Source organism: Leopardus geoffroyi, chromosome C1, assembly GCF_018350155.1.
Source record: "Leopardus geoffroyi isolate Oge1 chromosome C1, O.geoffroyi_Oge1_pat1.0, whole genome shotgun sequence".
Lineage (NCBI taxonomy): Eukaryota > Metazoa > Chordata > Mammalia > Carnivora > Felidae > Leopardus > Leopardus geoffroyi.
The window spans coordinates 189436555-189459794 of NC_059328.1; the positions used below are offsets into that span (position 1 = coordinate 189436555).

Consider the following 23240-nt stretch of genomic DNA (forward strand, 5'->3'; position numbering starts at 1 on the left):
TTGAGCAGTCAGAAAACATCTAGAAAAGAATATTCATGAGGGGAATACTTATACCATCTGATAAAGCAATGTGCTATAAATCTAGATTAATTTAAAGAATCTTGTATTATGATAAGACTAGACAGATTGATGGAGTAGGTAGTCTGGTAGACAAACCAAGTATACATAAGAGAGCATTTTATGATAAAGGGAAAAGGTGATAAACGGTTTTGGAAAACTGGTTAGCTATTTGGAAAAAATAAATCTGCATCCCTGCCTTGCTCTTTATAGCAAAATAAATGCCAAATGATTAAAATTTAAAGTCCTAAAAAGTATTAGAAGAAAACGTGGTTTAAATATTAAATTGAGGATAGGTGTTGATAAACCTTTTCTTAGCATGAGATCTAGGAGCCATCAAGCACAAGATAGGTAAACTGTCTTAAATTTTTATGTAAATCTGTATAAAAATGAGAAATTTCAGTACAATAAAAAGCACAGATTACTACCCATGATGTGTAGTTGATTACTATATTTCTGTAAAATAAAAAGTTACCCTGAAAAAGTTTAAAAGAGATGGGGAAACTATTTACCATCCATATATATAAGTAAAAACTAATAAGAAAATAAAAATAAAATGGAGATACAGAAAAATGGGCAAAAACAAGGTAATTAAGAAAGAGGAAATAAAAATGGCCAATAAATAAATGAAGATTTCAACCTGTCTAATAATTAGTGGGATGCAAATAAAAGTTTTACCTATCTTACTTGGAAGATATGAAAAATATTGGCAAAATGCATTGTTGCTAAGGGAATAGGCAAACATGGAGTGTAAATATTTTATAAACTTGGGAGAAAGGGTTGGCAGGATCTTTGATTTAGCAATAATATCATAAAGAATTTATCATAAGTTGATATTCATATAATGAGAAAAGATATTAATATTATTTACAATAAAAATTTGAAGCAAAGTTAAATAGTGGCTGAATGAAAAAATATAATCAGGCCTTAATATGCTGATGTAGATTTATTTTGTTTACCAAATATCTATATGGCCTACTATATGCCAATACTATTATAAGCCATTTACAGATATTAACTCATTTAATCCTTAGAACAACCTTATGAAGTAGACATTAGAGAAAACTGAGGTGCAAAGAGGTTAGGTCATTGGCCCAAGATCACACAACTTATTAGTGATAGAAATGGGACTTGAAGGTAAGCAGTCTGGCCTGAGTTTGTGTTCTTAATCACTAAGCTTTCCATAACATGGAAGGATGGCTCTGTCAGGAAATGCAAAGGTGAGTAAAACCAGACGTGGTCTCTGCTCCTGTGGAGCTTATGGTGTATTGGGGAGTGGGAGAACCATGTAAACATTGAAGTGATCATACTAATGAACTGAGAGAAGTGCTCTGAAAGAAGTGTTTGTATTTGTAAAATCTGACATTTTTCTGTTTCCTTCTGTTAAGTAATGTTAACAGCTATAAAAACAAAACAAAACAAAAGCAGTCTTATTGGGGCAGCTGCGTGGCTCAGTTGGTTGAGCAGCGACTCTTGACTTCGGCTCAGGTCATGATAGCACAGTCATGAGATTGAACCCTGTTTGGGGCTCTGAGCTGAGCGTGGAGCCTGCTTGGGATTCTCTCTCCCTCTGCCCCTCCTCTCTCTCTCTCTGTCAAAAAAAAAAAAAATGCAGTCTCAAAAATGTTGAACATTATCTCTCTGGTGAAATTTAGACGAATTTTCTTTTGTATTTTACTGTTTTAATTGTTTACAATTACAATGTATTTTTTTTGTATGAAACAATATAGTCATTAAAGAAACACTTAAAAAATGGATGAAAGAGAAAAAAGAAATTTCTGCACTCAGCCAAATAATTTTAACTGTAATACTTAACCTTTACACACCAATAACAATTTTGCTTTAAAACCAGTGGAATGAGCTTTTTTAAAAATCAAAGATATTGTTGTCATGTAGGTAGAATATTTATGTTAAGTATTAATTATTTATAGTGTAATTGCCAGTCAGGATATTGTATTCTTAACAGTTTTTATTGCCTCTTGAACTGTTCGTATTTAGGAAAGATAATGAAGGGAATTGGGAAAAAAGTTGGCATGCTGCTGGCTACAGTCCCCTACCTCCTTGATCTCTTTGTTTTGTGCTAGGTTTTTATAGTTGTTTTCTTTGTTTTCAGTTCTGTTGCCCACTTGGACTCAGAAATGCTTAATTTGTCTGTTTCAGCGGACCCTTTTGAAACCATGCTTAAGTCATTATTAAGGTATCAATCTGATGGTGGGAATGTGAATGAAAACCACATGAGGAAAAAATTATATGAAAGTGGTGTGACTAATTCTCTGCAGAGTAATTTTGCTCTCCTGCTAAAGGTAAGGTGATGAGAAGTGTGGCCCAGAATTCTTTAATACAGATGATAGTATATTTTTGACTATTAGTGTGTCTTGTCTTTGCTACTTTTTTTCTTGTCTTTCTAAGCTGATTTTTATTCTCCTGAAATTCTCAAACAAAACAAACGACAATAAATAATTTTCACACCTGTACTCTTCTGTGTAAGTTGGAATGATGGGAATGGAGAGAACCTGAACAAATTTTCTGTGTCAATAGATTTGTCCTTTGTGTTCAGGCCAGACTCTAAACCAGTCCCAAAACCTGATCTAAGCTCACTTAAAACACATTCTCTTGTTAAAACTGCAGATTTATTGGGCCTCTGCATGGACAAAACTAAATCATACTGCAGAGGGATCTGGCATTTTTTTTAAACAATTTTTTAAATTTATTTTTATTTTATTTACTTATTAAAGCATTTTTTTAGATGTTTTATTTTATATTTGAGAGAGACAGAGAGAGAGCATGGGCAGGTGAGGGGCAGAAAGATGGAGACACAATCTGAAGCAGGCTCCAGGCTCCGAGCTGTCAGCACAGAGCCCAATGTGGGGCTCAAACTCGAGAGCAGTGAGAACACTACCTGAGCCACAATCAAACGCTTAACTGACTGAGCCACCCAGCAGCCCCAACAGTTTTTTTTTTTAATTTTTTTTAATGTTTATTTATTTTTGAGATAGAAAGAGAGCACGCATGATTGGGGGAGGGGAAGACAGGAGTGGAAACAGAATCTGAAGCAGGCTCCAGGCTCTGAGCTGTCAGCACAGAACCTAACACAGGGCTCACTCAAACTCACAAACTGCAAGATCATACCTGAGCCGACGTCCGATGCTTAACCAACTGAGCCACCCAGGCGCCCCTTAATTTTTTTTTTTTTTTTTTTTTTTTTTTTAATTTTTTTTTTCCAACGTTTTATTTATTTTTGGGACAGAGAGAGACAGAGCATGAACGGGGGAGGGGCAGAGAGAGAGGGAGACACAGAATCGGAAACAGGCTCCAGGCTCTGAGCCATCAGCCCAGAGCCTGACGCGGGGCTTGAACTCACGGACCGCGAGATCGTGACCTGGCTGAAGTCGGACGCTTAACCGACTGCGCCACCCAGGCGCCCCGCCCCTTAATTTTTTTAATGTTTATTTATTTTTTGAGAGAGAGTGCGAGTGGGGAAGGGGCAGAGAGAGAGGAAGACACAGAATCTGAAGCAGGCTCTAGGCTCTGAGTTGTTAGCACAGAGCCCGATGGAGGCTCGAACCCTCAAACTGTGAGATTGTGACCTGAGCCAAAGTTGGACACAACCAGCTGAGCCGCCCAGGCACCCCTAGGGATCTGACATTTTTAAGATATTCCACAAATGACGTATTTACAAAGTTTGAGAACAATAGTAATCCATACTATTAATTTTTGTCCCTAAAGATCCTTAGCTGAGCCCTATGTGCTGACAGTTCTCTGTGTCCCAATAGCACTGTTCCAAACCTTCACCCTTATTCTAGTATTGCTAACAAATTCCTTTGCTTGCTGTAGGTGTCTTTGCCTCCTGGTTTGCTGAGACCATAGTGTCCCTTACCTGTAAATTCCCTCAATATCCTATTTCCCCACAAACAAACTCTATCCATCTCAATCTTGTTCTTTCTTGTCATTTTAAATCTTAAAGAACCCTTTCTTGTGTACAAAACTAATCCATCCATTTGTGCTCTTTAAAAACAATGGAATTGGGGCACCTGGATGGTTTAGTTGGTTGAGCGACTGACTTCGGCTCAGGTCATGATCTCACAGTTTGTGAGTTCAAGCCCTGCATGGAGCTCTGTGCTGACAGATTAGAGCCTGGAGCCTGCCTCAGATTCTGTCTCCCTCTCTCTTTGCCCCTCCCCCACTCATATTTTGTCTCTCTCAAAAATAAACATTAAAAAAATTTTTAATAATGGAATTTATAAAATTAATGTATGGTTGCTGTAGAAAACGTTTTATTTTTTATTTTTTTTAATGTTTATTTTTGAGAGAGAGACAGAGACAGAGCACAAGTCGGGGAGGGGCAGAGAGAGGGGGAGACACATAATCCAAAGAAGGCTCCAGGCTCTGAGCTGTCAGCACAGAGTCTGACCCGGGGCTGGAACTCACGGACTATGAGATCATGGCCTGAGCTGAAGTCGGATGCTCAACCAACTGAGCCACCCAGCCACCCCGGAAAACATTAACTTTATTATTATTTTTTTTATAATGTTTATTTTGAGAGAGAGAAAGTGGGGGAGCGGCAGAGAGAGAGAGAGGATCCCAAGCAGGCTCTGTGCCATTAGCTCAGAGCCCGATGTGGGGCTCAAACTCACAAATTAGTGAGATCATGAACTGAGCTGAAGTCAAGAGTTGGACATTTAGCCGACTGAGCCACCCAGGTGCCCCAGAAAGCATTAACTTTAAATAAATCATTCATAATATCACTATAGATGTATGTGTGGTTGAGATCATACTGTATGTATAATTTTATATACTTTTCACCTTAAAACGTATCACAAACGTTTTTCCATGCCATTAGAATTTCCCCCAAAATAACTAAAATTATGTTTACTTTTTTCTGATTCATTTTATAAAATATGGAAAAATTTAGGAAATCCTAAGGAAAAAAATAAACATTTTTAATGCTATCCATTACTCATTGATAACCATGTTTAACATTTTAAAATGCTTTCTATCATTTTATTTTTTCTGTACACATTAGAATTTTAATCAGCATCATACTATATTGATAGTTTTAGATTCTGAATTGTTTTTAAGATTTTATTTTTAAGTAATCTCTACATCCAAACTCACAACCCCAAGATCAAGAGTCACATGCTTTACTGACTGAGTCAACCAGGTGCCCCTAGATTCTGCATTTTTATTTCCATTTTATTATAAGCACTTATAACATTATTCTTTGATAATTACATTTTAAAAGAGTCTATACTCTCAATTTTACCTTCCAAATATCTTTCAAATTGATCTTCTTCTTTCAATCAGCACTGCCACCATCCTAGTTTAAGCTTCCATAATCCTACCTCGATTGCTTGTTTTTTTAACTTCTCTCTGCCCTCCTCCCCTAATCCGTTTTCTATCCTCTGCAGGGATTCTTAAACTCTTCTTATGACACATATCCCTTGTACCTTTAGTGAAACCTATGGAGTCCTTCTGAGAATAACATTTTAAAATGTGTACCTACAGGGCTGTCTGTGTGGCTCTCAATTGGGCATCTGACCCTTGATCTTGACTCAGATCATGATCTCTTTGTTCGTGAGTTTGAGCCCCACATTGGGGCTCTGTGCTGATGGCACAGAGCCTGCTTGGGATTCTGTCTCTCCTTCTCTCAGCCCCTCACCTGCTTTTATGCTCTCTCTCTCTCTTAAGATAAATAAATAAATAAACTTAAAAATATGTGTAACTACAAGGGAAAACGATATACTAATAAGAATATTATTTTTTAAAAATTTGTGATATTTTAATGTATGTACCTCATCTTCATTATTTTTTTTAACGTTTTATTTATTTTTGAGAGCGCAAGCGGGGTAGGGGCAGAGAGAGTGGGGGACAGAGGATCCAAAGCAGCCTCTGTGCTGAGAGCAGTGAGCCTGATGCGGGGCTCAAACTCTCATGTGAGAGCATGACCTGAGCCGAAATCGGATGCTCAACCAACTGAACCACCCAGGTGCCTCTATACATCATTATTAATTCATTAAATAACAAGATCTAGCAATGTTTCTAAAACTTCTGTAATTTTAATTAAGTTTTTACATTTAATGGATTCTATTTTAATTTTTTTTTTTAAGTTTTTATTTAAATTTCAGTTAACATTAGTGTTATATTAGTTTCAGGTGTATAATATAATGATTCAGCAATTCCATAAATCACCTGGTAGTCATCACAAGTGCACTCCTTAATTCCCATCACCTATCTCCCTTCTGGTAACCATCAGTTTGTTCTGTACAGTTGAATCTGTTTCTTGGTTTGCCTCTCTCTCTCTCTCTCTCTCTCTCTCTCTCATTTTTTTCCCTCCCTTTGCTTCTTTGTTTTGTGTTTTAAATTCCACATATGAGTGAAATCATATGGTATTTTCTGATGGAAAATACTGTCTTTTCTGACGGACTTATTTATCATAATACTCTCTCACTCTACCCATGTTGTTGCAAGTGGCAACAACAATGCAAAAGATTTTGTTCTTTTTATGGGTGATTAATATTCCGTTGTATACATATACACCACATCTTCTTTATTCATTTATCAATGGATGGACATGAGCTATTTCCATAATTTGGCTATTGTAAATAATGCTGCTTTAGGGCCGCCTGGGTAGATTAGTCAGTTAAGCATCCGACTTTGGCTCGGATTGTGATCTCACGGTTTGAGCCCTATGTCAGGCTCTGTGCTGACAGCTCAGAGCCTGGAGCCTGCTTTGGATTCTGTGTCTCCCTCTCTTTCTGTCCCTTCCCCACTTGCGCTCCTGTCTCCCTCTCTCTCAAAAATAAATAATAAACGTTAAAAAAAATTCTAAAAACAAAAAATAATGCTACTTTAAACATTGAAGTGTATGTATCCTTTTGAATTAGTACTTTTGTATTCTTTAAATACCTAATGGTGTGATTGCTGGATCATAGGGTACAAAACTTTCATAAATTAACTAACTGATGGATTGGGGCATGGAGCCCAATACAGGGGTTGAACTCATAACCTTGAGATCAAGACCTGAGCTGAGATCAAGAGTTGGATGCTTAACCAACTGAACCACCCCGGTGCCCCAAAACTTCCATAATATTAAAGTAATGGCATTATGAGGGACAAAAGCATTATTTTGAGAGTTTTGTAATAAGCGTCATATGATGTGTACATATTTGAAATTTGTATCAATGACAGAGTCAAAGGACCTATATTCACAATTAAAAGAAATGCTAAATTTCAATCAGGGGTGAGTAAAAAATAAACATTTTTCTCCTTCATTCAATTTCATGAACTCCTGGATTCTAGGTAGAGACCCTTTTGTATCTGTGGACTTGAGATTCAAAACCTGTGAGAATAGATATTTTCAAAATGCAATTCTTAGTTTAATTTTTTAAAAATGTTTTTATTTATTTTAAAATAAATATTAAAAAAATTATTTTTAATGTTTATTTTTGACAGAGAGAGACATAGTGCAAGCAGGGGACAGGCAGAGAGAGAGGGAGACACAGAATCCGAAGCAGCCTCCAGGCTCCGAGCTGTCAGCACAGAGCCTGATGTGGGGCTTGAACCCACAGACCGTGAGATTATGGCCCGAACCTAAGTCCAGCGCCCAACCAACTGAGCCACTCAGGCACCCCTGTTTTTATTTATTTTTGAGAGAGAAAGAGAGACACAGAGCGTGAGTGAGGGAGGGGCAGAGAGAGAGAGGCAGACACAGAATCTGAAGCAGGCTCCAGGCTCTGAGCTGGCAGCACAGAGCCCAACGCAAGGCTCGAGCTTATGAACGATGAGATCATGACCTGAGCCAAAGTTGGACACTTAGCCAACTGATCCACCCAGGCGCCCCTGCAATTCTTATTTTATTATTTCCTTAATCAGAAACCTCCACTGGCTTCCCTTTGCTCTTGGGACAAATTCCAGAATATTTAATGTAAGTTTTAAAGGCCATTTGTGATTTAGCTTGCCTACTTTTCCACCCTCATTTCTCATTCTTATTTGTGCTTATACTCTAGCCACATTGGTTTTCTTTTAGTTTTATACCTTGTTCTCTCCTGTCTCAAGGCCTCTGTATATGCTGTTCTCATCGCTTAGATTGTCTCCTCTAACTACTCACATACCTAGTAAATGCAAGTTCATCTTTTAGCTCTTACTTTGAATGTCACTCCTCAGGGAAACCATCTCTAATTATTCCACTGTCCCCTTTTAGATGCTGTCATAACAGTCTGTACTTTTTCTTCACAACACTTTCCATTTTGTTAATTACATTTTGTGTAATTCTTTGAATGTCTGTGTCCTAAACTGTATGCCCTATGCAGGGAAGGACTATTCTGTATTAATTGTGTCTGTATACTTGGCTCTTGGTGTAGAATAGACTCTTAGTAAACATTTAGTAAAACTAAAAAGGTTAGGGGCACCTGGGTGGCTCAGTTGGTTAAGTGTCCAGACTTTTAAAAAAATTAGCAAAAACAAAACAAAACAAAACAAAACAAAACCTGACCAGTTTAAAGTTCTTTAGTCATTGTCTCCTTTGTTTTCTCTATGAGTCAAACTCATCTCTCTATTTAAAAAAATATGTATTTTTTTAATGTTTATTTTTGAGAGGGAGACAGAGTGCAAGTGGGGGAGGGCAGAGAGAAAGAGGTAGACACAAATCCAAAGCAGGCTTCAGGCTCTGAGCTGTCAGCACAGAGCCCAACGCAGGGCTCAATGCGCTAACCCTGAGATCATGACCTGAGCTGAAGTTGGATGCTTAACTGACTTAGCCACCCAGGTGCCCCATCTTCTCTCTTAAGAAATAGGTTTCTCATGTTGCCTGGCCAACTCCTACTCTAGTATCCAGTTTAGTTATGTACCCTTCTTCATGCACCTTCTTTAAACTACAGTAACAACCTGACATGACAAAATTAAATTGATTTTCTTATCTTTCTCCCTTCTTAGATTGTGTTTTCCATCTCCTTTTTTCTTATCTTTGTGCTTCAAAATGTAGTTATTTATTTTGTTGTATGTTTGATGTAGCTCCTTGGAAATAGGATTATCTTACAGTGTGAAGATTAAGCTTGGGCAAGAAGCTTTGAATCTTGCTTCTACCATTTAGTATCTGCATGATGGTTTGTATGTTACTTGGCCTTTCTGAGCTTTCATTTCCTTATCTTAATAACATCTACATTACAAATTTCCTGTGAGGACGATGTGAAATAATGATTTAAAATTCCCAACTACAGGTCTTAGGACACAGTAACTACTACTCAAGAAACTACTACTCAGAAACTACTACTCAAGCTCTCTTTTTTTTTGTTTGTTTGAAAAGTAGATTTTCTTTCTTTCTTTTCTGAGGGATGGGGGACAGAGGGAGAGAGAGAATCTTAAGAGAGATGCGCGGCTCCATCTCACAACCACCATGAGATCATGACCTGAGCTAAAATCAAGTCAGATGCTTAACTGACTGAGCCATCCAGGTGCCCCCACATGGGTCAGTTTTATTTTCTTTACCTTCTCATCTTCTATTACTTTGTTCATTCCTTCTAAAAATGTTCTTAAATGCACATTATAAGCCCTTCTGTAACTTTTTTGAGTTATAGAATACCTGAAAGCTGTTAAGAGGATGCATAATTGACTCTTAACTACTTTTTAAAAATAACATTTAATAAGTACTTAATGCCATTTTTTCCTTATCAGAGTTTTGTTTGAAACTAATACTTTCTATTCAAGACATGAGGCTGGAAAAAAAAAACAACAAACAAAACTTGAGGCTGGCTTGCTGAGTTTACTGGAAGCATTAATACATTGACTCCTCTGCACAGTTTTCCTCCTAAAAACAGACGAAACAAGGCCTTTATCCATGGCTGGATGTTGATTAGTCTCTCTCCTTCCAGTTCCTATTTCTACTGGCGCCCTTCAGGAGACTTATATACCAAATCTCCACCCTCTCATTGTTATCATTCCTGTTTGGTGTGTCAAACAAACCTTATTAGCTTTGTTCACATCAAGTTCTCAAGGCCTATTAGGCTTCCCACTTGGGTTGTCATGCCTGTTTTGTCATCCCTCATTGTCCTCCCTGGAAGCAGTTAGGTTGCCTTTCTCTGAACATTCACAAGTCAGAATCTTCTTTTCTGTTCTGTTTAAATACCTAACATTTGCCAGTAACCAACATCTTTTCGTATTTAATTGTATAGCTCCAGGGAGTTTTGCCCATTTCTCCTTGCTTTGCTTTCAGTGGTGACAGAAATACCTTTTTTTTTAAAGTAATATTTATTGTAAGCCTTAATTATTCTTTCTTCTGTGCTTCAAACTAAGTAATTCTAACTTTTTAATCTTTTATCATAGGCTCTATTTCCCAAACTTTCTTCTTTGCTTTTGTTCTGTATTCCAGATTTTTCTCCTCCTACCTGATTAAAGGCAAATCAAGATGGAAAATTATTTCCAAATTTTCATGTTTCTTGCCATCATAGTTTTAAGTTTTGGTTCATAGACTGGGTCCAAATGTGAGAAATATATTTTGAGTTTATATTGTCAATCCCGTAGTACAAGCAAGTTACTTAGTCATCAGAAATACTAGTTAAATGTTTAATCAGGAAGAATATGACTAGAGAGTGCTGCTGTCAGAACATCTTCCTTTTCCTTACCAATATTTTTTCTTTGAGGGAAGAGTGCTGTTACCAGAGTTATTCCCCCCCAAAATAAATGTTACTTTATATTCACATAATAATCTTTTTGCCTTTTTTTGTTTTTGTTTTTTTGTCCAGATCTCAGTTCTTTGTTCGGATTCTTCTCTAATCCTTTCAAACCTCATCCTTTGACTTCTGGTTCCTTCCTGTCCTGACCATCTTTGCTCCAAGGCTGTGTGTAAACCTCCACTTTAATTCTGTGAGTGTAACTTCTCTATTCTCTGTGCTGAAACCCTATATTCTCCTGTCACTTGTGGGAAAAATTCTGATTTAATAACTATTTCTGGATTTGTAATTTAGGACTATTATCCAGAATCTTCTTAATTGACAGCTTAGTAATAGTTAACAGTGAAAATTGTTGAGTTTGTTGGTCCAGTAGATTGTATGAACTCATTTAAGCCTCACAACAATTTTATAAATAGGTGTTGTTATTTACCCCTTTTTACAGATGAGGAACCATAGAGCAGTTAAATTAACCAGTCCAAGGTCATATAGCTCGTAAATAGTAGGATCAGGATATCATTCCAGTCTGGCACATTTCTTCTCTAGCTTGTTCTGCTACCCTGGGATGTAGTTTTGCTTGGCTAGGTTTTTTTTTTTCCCCTTTTTTAAAAAATCTTTTTTAAGTTTGCAGTCACAATAATAACCTAATGCAAGGTGGAATTGAAAATCATTTGCTTCTCTGAAATTCTAATAATTTCACAATAATTACCTAAAGACTTTCTTTTTTTAAAGATTGTTTATTTATTTTGAGTGAGAGAGAGAGAGTACAAATGAGGGAGACAGAGAGTGGGAGAGAGAGAATCCCAAGCAGGCTCCATGCTGTTGGTGCAGAGCCTGATGTGGGGCTTGATCCCATGAACCATGATATCATGACTTGAGCCAATGCTCAACTGACTTAGCCACACAGGAGCCCCACCCTGGATTTAATTTAAATGAAAGATCCCAGGATTCCCTTTTTTTTTTTTTTAATGTTTATTTTTGAGATAGAGACAGCACAAATGGGGGAGAGGCAGAGAGAGAAGGCAACGCAGAATCTGAAGCTGGCACCAGGGTCTCAACCTGTCAGCACAGAGCCGGACGTGGGGCTCAAGCTCACAAACTGTGAGATCATGACCTGAGCCAAAGTCAAACATTCAACTGGCTGAGCCACCCAGGTGCCCCCTCAGATTTCATTTAAAAACCAACTACATATAAAATCTTTTATACATTATTAGAAATATAAGCTCCAGGGGCACTTTCCCTCACTTTCTCTCTCTCTCTCAAATATAAATAAACATTAAAATAAATTTAAAGAAATATAAGCTCCAAAAGAAAAATGGCTAAAGATGTGAACATGGAGTACATTGAAGAAAACATGTTAAATGGCCTCTAAATATTTGAAGCTTGTCTAAACCCTACCAGTAATTAGCAAAATAAGCCAATTAAAGCCATGTTGAGATATTTTTTACCTGTTAGGCTGACAGGGTCTTTTTTTTTAATGACAATACCTACTTATATCAGAGGTGTGGGAAATGGGTACTTTGATATTGCTGATAACAATATAAATTGGTAAGTGCTTCTGCAAGGCAGCATGGCTATATATATCAAAAGCTTAAAAAATGATTACTATTTAACTCAGAAATTTCATATGTAAGGGAAGCCAAATGGAAATAGATGTATGTACAAAGATGATTACTGAAGCATTGTTTATTATAGCAGAAATTGGAAATACTTAAATGTCCAATAGTAGAGGATTATTTAAATGATAGTGAATCCTTACAATGGATCAGAATAAAGACATTAAAAAGACGGCAGACGTTTATTTATTAATAGATGGGGATTATTATTTTTTTTTCAACGTTTTTTATTTATTTTTGGGACAGAGAGAGACAGAGCATGAACGGGAGAGGGGCAGAGAGAGAGGGAGACACAGAATCGGAAACAGGCTCCAGGCTCTGAGCCATCAGCCCAGAGCCCGACGCGGGGCTCGAACTCACAGACCGCGAGATCGTGGCCTGGCTGAAGTCGGACGCTCAACCGACTGCGCCACCCAGGCACCTATTAATATATGGGGATTATTTTAAGATGGTGTTTGTTTGGGCTGGCATAACAAAGTATCACAAACTTGATGGCTTAAAAAAGAGAAATATATGGTCTCGCAGCTCTGGAGGCTAGAAATCCAAGATCAAGGTGTCAGCAGGGTTGACTCCTTCTGAGGACTGTGAGGGAGAATCTGTCTTGTGTTTCTTCCTGGTTTCTGGTTTTGCTGGCAATCTTTGGTGTTCCTTGTCTGGTAAGATGTATCACTCCATTCTCTACCTTCATGTTTATAAGGAGGTCTCCATGTGTGTATCCTTTTTTTATAAGGACGCAGTCATATTGTATCAAGATCCACCCTAATGTGCTCATCTTGCGCATCTGTAAAGAGCCTCTTGCCAAAAAAGGTCTCATCCACAGGTACGTGGGTTAGGACTGTAAGATTTTTTTGGGGGGATACAAATCAACCCATAACATAATGGTAGGTGAAAAAACCAGCATACAAAACAGTTTGTATAGTATTAGTACATTTTCCAAAGTATATCTATATACACACATGTATGCACATTTATAGATGGATACTCATCCCATAGAAAAACATATGAAAAGCTAGGTACAAAAATGTTGTAAGTAGTTATCTCCATCTGGGTTAAATTTAGGGTGATTTAAGTTAATTTCTATATTTTCATTTATATTATTTTACTTTTTTTTCATTTCTTTTCAATTCAGGAAAACTGAACTCAGCTATCAGGGATAGTCTGAATATTTGAATTTTCATTAGGAACAAAGCTTAATAATTCATTGAATAATTAAAACCAAAACTGAGTTTATTCTAAGAACAAAGCCTTTTATTTATGGACTTTTTAGGACTGTATATTTGGTTTCCTTTATTTTTCTGGAAACTGCTAATATGCAGGAGTTGATTTGGGAAGAATTATGTTCCTTGCTGGTTACTGTGTTGTTCAGTATTTTTTATCAGAGTTGTTTTTTGTTTTTTGTCTTTTGAAAAATTGAAAAAAAACCTGTTCTTTGTAAAAAGCCAAATTTTATGAAATGAAAGATCTGATGATCAACGACTTTACATGTAGTTACATTTACATATAGTTGGGACATATATTACTAGTAAGACAGACTTGAATATTTAAAGAAGTATCTATTAACTTCTGAGAGAGTTCTCTTAGTCTTGTCAGAAACATAACTTACTCTTTGTAGTAGATACAGGACAGTCATTTTGAAAAAGAGAGTTGGTTATATTCACTAAATATTTATTGAGCATCTAAGATTTGCCAGACACTGCTAGGTACTAGGATTGATTACCAGTATAAAAAGCTACCCTCAAGAAGGTTTATGTCTAATGGTTATCAAGTACTGGGTCTTTAAATAATATAGTGATGCTACATAAATGCATTCCTTTTGTTAAATGTTGGAACCAGTCTCAAACTGAGTTTCTGACAGCAAACTTTTTACCACTTTTTTTTTTTTTTAATTTTTTTTTTTTCAACATTTATTTATTTTTGGGACAGAGAGAGACAGAGCATGAACGGGGGAGGGGCAGAGAGAGAGGGAGACACAGAATCGGAAACAGGCTCCAGGCTCCGAGCCATCAGCCCAGAGCCTGACGCGGGGCTCGAACTCCCGGACCGCGAGATCGTGACCTGGCTGAAGTCGGACGCTTAACCGACTGCGCCACCCAGGCGCCCCACCACTTTCTATTTCTCTTACTCTTAAGTCTACTCTTGGCCTATATCCTGACCCTTAATCTCAAAACACCTTCTATTTTTGAAGTTCCAATTGTCTTCTGATTTTAGTTTCCCAACAAGAACATAATTGGTTAGTCTAAGAGTATATGTTCTTACCTTTTTTACTTATATAAAGAGAAGCATAATGGTTGACAGCTTGGACTCTTCATCACACTACCTGGGTTGGAATACGAATTCTTTGATTTTTGTTGTGTAGCCTTGGGCATGTTACTTTTTTGTGTGATACATTTCCTCATTTATAAAATGAGGGTAATAACGGTTACTTGTCTCATAGTATTAAGGATTAAATGAATTCATACATTAGAAGATGCTTCCAAATAGTTTTCCAGAGTAGTTTTACCACTTACAGTCTCATGGCAGAGTATGAGCATTCTCTTGTTTCTGCATCCTCACTGTTCCTTGGTATTGGTAGATGTATAGAGGTTTCTCATTGTGATTTTAATTTGTATTTTCCTGATAGCTAATAAAATTGAACATTTTTTTCATTTGTTAACTTTGAGGTAGTGTTACTTAAAATCTTTTCACCATTTTTCTTTGGGGTCTTCTCTATTTTTAATTTTTAAGAGGTCTTAAAAATTTCCAAATTTAAGAACTTTATTGAAATATTAATTATCTTCCTCTGTGGCTTGGTTTTATATGCTCTTAACCTTGTCTTTTGATGAACAGATACTAATGTTAGTGTAGTCAACTTATTATTCTTTTGCCTTTTTTGTTACTGCATTTTGTGTCCTATGTAAGAAATTTTTTTTTTTTAATTTTTTTTTCAACGTTTATTTATTTTTGGGACAGAGAGAGACAGAGCATGAACGGGGGAGGGGCAGAGAGAGAGGGAGACACAGAATCGGAAACAGGCTCCAGGCTCTGAGCCATCAGCCCAGAGCCCGACGCGGGGCTTGAACTCACGGACCGCGAGATCGTGACCTGGCTGAAGTCGGACGCTTAACCGACTGCGCCACCCAGGCGCCCCAAGAAATTTTTTTTTAATTTCAAGTTTTTATTTAAATTTTGGTTAGTTAACATGTTTATCCTAATGTTATGAAGATATTCGTCTGAGTTTTGTTTTGAGGCTTTTACTGTTTAATTTTTACACTTAGATCTATAATACATTTGGTGTTTATTGTGTAAATAATGAGGAAGGGAGTTAACATTCATATTTTTCTAGGCAGTTATCCAGTTGGTCCAGCATAACCTATTGAAAAGATCATCCTTTCTTTATTATACTGTAATGTTACCTTTATCATAAACCAGGTGATTGTATAGGTCACTTGATTTATGTAAAGTTATCTTTACGTGTTATGGAATCTTCTACTCCATGAACATGGAAGAGTACACTTCCACTTATTTTGGTCTTTAGTTTTTCTCAATATATATATTTTTTTACTTTTCAGTGTAAAGGTCATGTCTTTTATTAAAGTTACTTCTAGATATTTAGTGGGGCTTTGATGCTGTCATAAATGGTACTGTTTTTAAATTTCTTTTTTTGCTGATACATACAACTGATTTTTTTGCATATTGACCTTGTAGTCATTAACCTTGCCAGATTTCCTTATTAACTCTAATGTTTTATCCTGGTATTTGAGATCAGTGGACAGTTTTCTTTTCCATTTCTACTACCTTTTCTTTCTTTTCTTGTTTTCTTGCCAAACAGTCTGTTATATTTTTAATGTCCTTAGGCTCTGTAGTACCTTCCCTCTCTTGTTTCTTTTTAAAAAAAAAATTTTTTTTTAATGTGTATTTATTTTTGAGACAGAGACAGAGCTTGAGTGGGGAGGGACAGAGAGAGAAAGGGAGACACAGAATCTGAAGTAGGCTTCAGGCCCTGAGCTGTCAGCACAGAGCCCGACACGAGGCTTGAACTCGTGAACCCCATATCTTGTCCTATGCAATTCAATTCTTGATTAGTGTTTCTAATGGTCTTTATTTTTTTTTCTTTTTAAGATTTTTATTTATTTATTGCTTGAGGGAGGAAGAGACAGTGTGAGTAGGGAAGAGCAGAGAGAGAGGGAGAGAATCCCAAGCAGGCTTCACAATGCTAGAACAGAGCACTACGTGAGGCTCAAACTCAAGAACCATGAGACAATGACTTAAGCCAAAATCAAGAGTCAGCTTACCTGACTAAGCCACTAAGTCTCCCCTAAAGATCTTTATTATTGTGGGTCCAGTCAGGAGAGAGAAAGCACACAATTATTTAAATAGGAAAAGTTTAATATAAAGAATTATTAGCTATAATGGGACTGCAGTAACGAGAGGTTGGTTAGTCAGAAGTAAACAGAACTCTAAAGAATATAGGATAGCAGGTATAGGAAGCAGTCACCAATTCTAGGGCTGAGACAGAGGGCCCATGCCCCCAGGACTGAGACCCAGACTCTGTTTTAAGGGGCACAGATGTGAATGGGAACTCTTGAAATCAGATTTTTTTTTTCCTTTTTTAAAAAATTTATTCTCAGGTTAATACACAGCGTAGTCTTGGCTACGGGAGATTCATCACTTATATTTAACACCCAATGTTCATCCCGACAAGTGCCCTTCTTAATGCCCATCACACATTTGCCCCATCCACCCTCAGTTTGTTCTCTGTATTTGAGAGTCTCTTACAGTTTGCCTCCGTCTCTGTTTTTATCTTTTTCTTCCCTTCCCCTATGATCATCTGTTAAGTTTCTCAAATTCCACATATGAGGGAAATCATATGATATCTTTCTTTCTCTGACTATTTTGCTTAGCGTAATACTCTCCAGTTCCATTCATGTTGTTGCAAATGGCAAGATTTCATTCTTCTTTATCACTGAGTAATATTTCATTGTATATATATCTTCTTCATCCATTCATCAGTTGATGGACTTTTGGGCTCTTTCCATAATTTGGCTATTGTTGATAGTGCTGCTGTAAACATTGGGGTGCCTGTGCCCCTTCAAATCACCACTCCTGTATCCTTTGGATAAATACTTGGTAGTGCAATTGCTGGGTCATAGGATAATTCTATTTTTAATTTTTTGAGGAACCTCTACATTCTTTTCCAGAGTGGCTGCACCAGTGTCCATTCCCATCAACAGTGCAAGAGGGTTTCCCTTTCTCCACATCCTCTCCCACGTCTGTAGTTTCCTGAGTTGTGAATTTTAGCCACTCAGAGCGGTGTGAGGTGGTATCTCATTGTGGTTTTGATTTATATTTCCTGATGATGAGTGATGTTGAGCATCTTTTCATATGTCTCTTGGCCATCTGGATGTCTTCTTTGGTAAAGTGTCTATTCATGTTTTCTGCCCATTTCTTCATTGGATTATTTGTTTTTTGGGTGTTGAGTTTGGTAGTTCTTTATAGATTTCTGATACTAACCCTTTATCTGATATGTGATTTGCAAATATCTTCTCCCATTCCGTCAGTTGCCTTTTAGTTTTGTTTCCCTTGCTGTGCAGAAGCTTTTTATCTTCATGAGGTCCCAGTGGTTCATTTTTGCTTTTGTTTCCCTTGCCTTCGGAGACATGTTAAGTAAGATGTTGCTGTAGCTGAGGTCAAAGAAGTTGCTGCCTCTTTTCTCCTTTAAGATTTTGATGATTTCATGTCTAACATTTAGGTCTTTCATCCATTTTGAATTTATTTTTGTGTATGGTGTAAGAAAGTTGTCCAGTTTCATTCTTCTGCATGTCGCTGTCCTATTCTCCCAGCACCATTTGCTAAAGAGGCTGTCTTTTTTCCATTGGATACTCTTTCCTGCTTTGTCAGACATTAGTTGGCCATACATTTGTGGGTCCAATTCTGTGTTCTCTATTCTATTCCATTGGTTTATGTGTCTGTTTTTGTGCCAATACCATACTGTCTTGATGATTACAGCTTTGTAGTAGAGGCTAAAGTTGGATTGTGATGCCTCCCATTTTGGTTTTCTTTTTCAACATTACTTTGGCTATCTGGGGTCTTTTGTGGTTCCATACAAATTTTAGGATTGTTTGTTCTAGCTTTGAGAAGAATGCCAGTGCAATTTTGATTTGGATTGCATTGAATGTGTAGATAGCTTTGGGTAGTATTGACATTTTAACAATATTTATTCTTCCAATCCATGAACACGGAATGTTTTTCTATTTCTTTTTGTCTTCTACAGTTTCCTTCATAAGTTTTCTATAGTTTTCAGCATACAGATCTTTTACATCTTTGGTTAGGTTTATTCCTAGGTATTTTATGGTTCTTGGTGCAGTTGTAAATGGGATCAATTTCTTGATTTCTCTTTCTGTTGCTTCATTATTGGTGTATAGAAATGCAACCAATTTCTGCACATTGATTTTGTACCCTGCGACTTTGCTGAATTCATGTATCAGTTCTAGCAGGCTTTGGGTGGAGTCTTTTGGGTTTTCTATGTAGAATATCATGTCATCTGCAAAGAGTGAAGGTTTGACTTCTTTGTCAATTTGGATGTCTTTTATTTTGTTTTGTTGTCTGATTGCTGAGGCTAGGACTTCAAACACTATGTTAAACAACAGGGGTGAGAGTAGGCATCCCTGTTGTGTTCCTGATCTCAGGGGGAAAGCTCTCAGTTTTTCCCCATTGAGGATGATATTAGGTGTGGGTCTTTCATATATGACTTTTATGATGCGAAGGTATGTTCCTTATATCCTGACTTCCTTGAGGATTTTTTTTTTAATATGAAATTTATTGTCAAATTGGTTTCCATACAACACCCAGTGCTCATCCCAACAGGTGCCCTTCTCAATGCCCATCACCCACTTTCCCCTCCCTCTCACCCCCATCAACCCTCAGTTTATTTTCAGTTTTTAAGAGTCTCTTATGGTTTGCCTCCTCCCTGTCTGTAACTTTGTTTTGTTTTTCCCCTTCCCCTCCCCCATGGTCTTCTGTTAAGTTTCTCAGGATCCACGTAAGAGTGAAAACATATGGTATCTGTCTTTCTCCGTATGACTTATTTCACTTAGCATCACACCCTCCAGTTCCATCCACGTTGCTACAAAAGGCCATATTAAGGGTTTTTGTTAAGAAAGGATGCTGTATTTTGTCAAATGCTTTTTCTGTATCCATTGACAGGATCACATGGTTCGTATCCTTTCTTCTGTTAATGTGATGTATAATGTTGATTGATTTGCGAATATTCAACCAGCCCTGCAGTCCAGGAATGAATCCCACTTAATCATGGTAAATAATTCTTTTAATGTACTGTTGAATTCGATGTGCTAGTATCTTGTTGAGAATTTTTGCATCCATGTCATCAGGGATATTGGCCTTTAATTCTCCTTTTTAGTGGGATCTGTGTCTGCTTTTGGAATCAGGGTAATGCTGGCTTCATAGAATGAGTCTGGAAGCTTTCCTTCTTTTTATATTTTTTGGAACAGTTTGAAAAGAATAGGTATTGACTGTGCTTTAAATGCCTGGTAGAATTCCCCTGGGAAGCCATCTGGCCCAGGACTCTGATTTGTTGGGAGGTTTTTGATAACCAATTCAATTTCTTCACTGGTTATGGGTCTGTTCAAATTTTCTATTTTTTCCTGTTTGAGTTTTGGTAGTATGTGAGTATCTAGGAAATTGTCTTTCTTTTAGATTGTCTAGTTTGTTGGCATATAATTTTTCATGATATTATCTAATAATTGTTTGTATTTCTGTGGTGTTGGTTGTGATCTCTCCTCTCTTTCATTTGTGATTTTATTTATTTGGGTCCTCTCTTTTATTTTTGAGAAGTTTGGCTAGGGGTTTATCAATTTTGTTTATTTTTTCAAAACACTGACTCTTAGATTCATTGATCTGTTGTACTGGGTTTTTGTTTGTTTGTTTGTTTGTTTGTTTTGGATTCTATATTGTTTATTTCTGCTGTAATCATTACTGTTTCTCTTCTTCTGTTGGCTTTGGGCTTTCTTTGCTGCTGCCTTTTCTAGCTCCTTTAGATGTAAGGTTAAGCTGTGTATTTGGGATCTTTCTTGCTTCTTGAGATAGGCCTGAATTGCAATGTATTTTCCTCTTAGAACTGCCTTTGCTCCATCCCAAAAGATTTGGACTGTTGTGTTTTCATTTTCATTTGCTTCCATATATTTTTAAGTTCTTCTTTAATTTCCTGGTTGACCCATTCATTCTTTAATAGGATATTCTTCAACCTCCCTGTATATGGGGGCTTTCCGAATTTTTTATTGTGGTTGATTTCAAGTTTGATAGTGTTGTGATCTGAAAAATATGCATGGTATGATCTCAATCCTTTTATAGTTGTTGAGGGCTGTTTTGTGACCTAGTACGTGATCTCTTCTGGAGAATGTTCCATGTGCATTCAAGAAGAATGTGTATTTTGCTGCTTTAGGATGAATAGTTCTGAATATACCTGTTAAGTCCTTCTGGTCCAGTGTGTAATTCAAAGCTATTGTTTCCTTATTGATTTTCTACCTAGATGATATGTCCATTGCTATAAGTGGAGCATTAAAGTCCCCTACAATCACAGTATTATTATCTATACATTTGTTTATGTTTGTGACTAATTGATATATATATTTGGGTGCCTCCACATTGGGGGCATAAACATTTACAATTGTTAACTCTTCTTGATGGATAGACCAATTAATTATATGTATAATTTTATACACACACACACACACATATATATATATATATATATATATATATATATATATATATATGTAATAATGCCATTCTTCATGTCTTGTTATAGTCTTTGTTTTAAAATCTAGTTTGTCTGATACAAGTATGGCTACTCTGGCTTTCTTTTGATGTCCAGTAGCATGATGGACAGTTCTCCATCCCCTCACTTTCTTTCCTTCTTCTTCTTCTTTTTTTTTTTTAATGTTTATTTCTGAGAGACAGAGCATGAGTGGTGGAGGGGGAGAGAGAGAAGGAGACACAGAACTCCAGGCTCTGTGCTGTCAGCACAGAGCCCAATGCAGGGCTTGAACCCATGAACCATGAGATCGTGACCTGAGCTGAAGTCTGACACTTAACCAACTGAGCCACCCAGGTGTCCCATCCATCCCCTCACTTTCAATCTGTGGTGTCCTCAGGTGTAAAATGAGTCTCTTGTAGGCAGCATATAGATGGATCTTGTTTTTTATCCATTCTGATACTCTTTTACTTTTGATTGGGTCATTTAGTCCATTTACATTCAGAGTGATTATTGAAAGTTATGGATTTAGTGCTATTGTGTTATCTGTAGGTTTCATGTTTGTGGTGATGTCTCTGGTCCTTTGTAGTCTTTGCTGCTTTCCACTCACAGAATCCCTCTTCAGATCACCTGCAGGGCTGGTTTAGTGGTCATGAACTCCTTTAGTTTTTGTTTGTCTGGGAAAGCCTTTCTCTCTCCTATTCTGAGTGACAGCCTTCCTGGATAAAGGATTCTTAGCTGCATGTTTTTCCTATTCATCACATTGAATATTTCCTGCCACTCCCTTCTGGTCTGCCAAGTTTCAGTGGACAGTTCTGCTACCATCCTTATGTGTCTACCCCTGTAAATTAAGGACCATTTTTCCCTAGCTACTTTCAGAATCCTCTCTTTATCTTTGTGTTTTGCCAGTTTCACTATAATATGTTGTGGTGTTGATGTGTTGTTTTTGTTTTGTTGATTTTGAAGGGAGTTCAGTGTGCCTCATGGACTTGGATGCCTGTTTCCTTCTGCAGATTAGGGAAGTCCTCAGGTATAATTTGTTCAAATAAACCTTCTGCCCCTTTCTCTTGCCCTTCGTCTTCTGGAACTCCTATGATACAGACACTGTTTCATTTCATAGAATCACTTTGCTCTCTAATTCTCCCCTTGTGATCTAGTAATTTCCTTTCCCTCTTTTTTCAGCTTCATCATTTTCCATAATTTTGTCTTTTGTTTCACCTGTTTTCTGCTCTGCTTCTTCTTTACTTGCTGTCACTGTATCTAGTTTATTTTGCATCTCATTTGTAACATTTCTTAATTCATTGTGACTAGTTCGTAAATCTTTAACCTCTGTAGATATAATTTCTCTGCTGTCTTCTATGCTTTTCTCAAGCCCACCTATTAGTCTTATGACTGTTATTCTAAATTCTTGTTCAGAAATATTGTTTATATTTGTTTTGAGCAATTCTCTGGCTGCCATTTCTTCCTGAATTTTCTTCTTTTAAGGAGAGTTCTTCCATTTCGTCATTTTGGTTAGGTTTCTGTCTTTTATGTGTTTTCATAGTTTGTTATGTGTTCTGCACCTGCAAGTACCACTATATTAAAAAGGGGTCATACACTGTCCAGGGCCTGGCACTTCAGAAATGTTTCTGGAGTGTGTTGCGTGCACTCTGTTGTGTTTTGGCTGCTCTATCGCACTGGTCAGTCCTCTGCAAAGCTCCTCCTTGCTTGTAGTAGTGGAGTGTTTGGACCTTCAACCAAGTGCACTTTGATTTGTTAATTGAAGTAACCCTTAAAAAAAAACGGAAAAGGGTGGTGGGGGAACCGGTGGTTGCGCTTGTCTGGAGGAGATGCCTGCTGCCTTGGGTCAGTTAGTCATCCTCTAGTGGATAAGCTGTTGCCAGGCATGGAGGGGTGGGGTTTGGTGTAAGTAGGTCCTGCCTCCACTGGGGGTTGCTGTGATGCTCTCCAAAGTCCCACGTATTGGTATTGGGGAGAAAAATGGAGACACCCCAGTCTCTCTTCCCTGGACTGGGTGTCTCAAACCACACTGTTCAAGCAGCCCTCAAAGAATAGCACGGGTTCAGTTTGCCCTGCTCCACAGTAATCCCATGTCTTCTAGGTGCTCAGCCTGGGATTCAAAACCCAATGTCTTAAAGGGCCCTGTACCACTCAGAC

At 37.3% G+C, this 23240-nt stretch overlaps 1 protein-coding gene across 4 annotated transcripts in view; it reads left to right on the plus strand.

Annotated features, from left to right (window-relative positions):
- Positions 1 to 23240, plus strand: part of LOC123599338 (cytochrome P450 20A1) — a 79716-nt gene that overhangs the window by 9065 nt on the left and 47411 nt on the right. For 2 of the 4 annotated variants that reach the window (XM_045480831.1, XM_045480832.1), the window contains exon 4: positions 2218 to 2360. In XM_045480831.1, coding sequence (XP_045336787.1) covers positions 2218 to 2360 — 143 coding nt within the window. Of the gene's footprint in view, positions 1 to 2217; positions 2361 to 10815; positions 10915 to 13135; positions 13155 to 23240 lie in introns of those variants that run through there. The other 2 variants (XM_045480834.1, XM_045480833.1) reach the window with 2 other exon arrangements.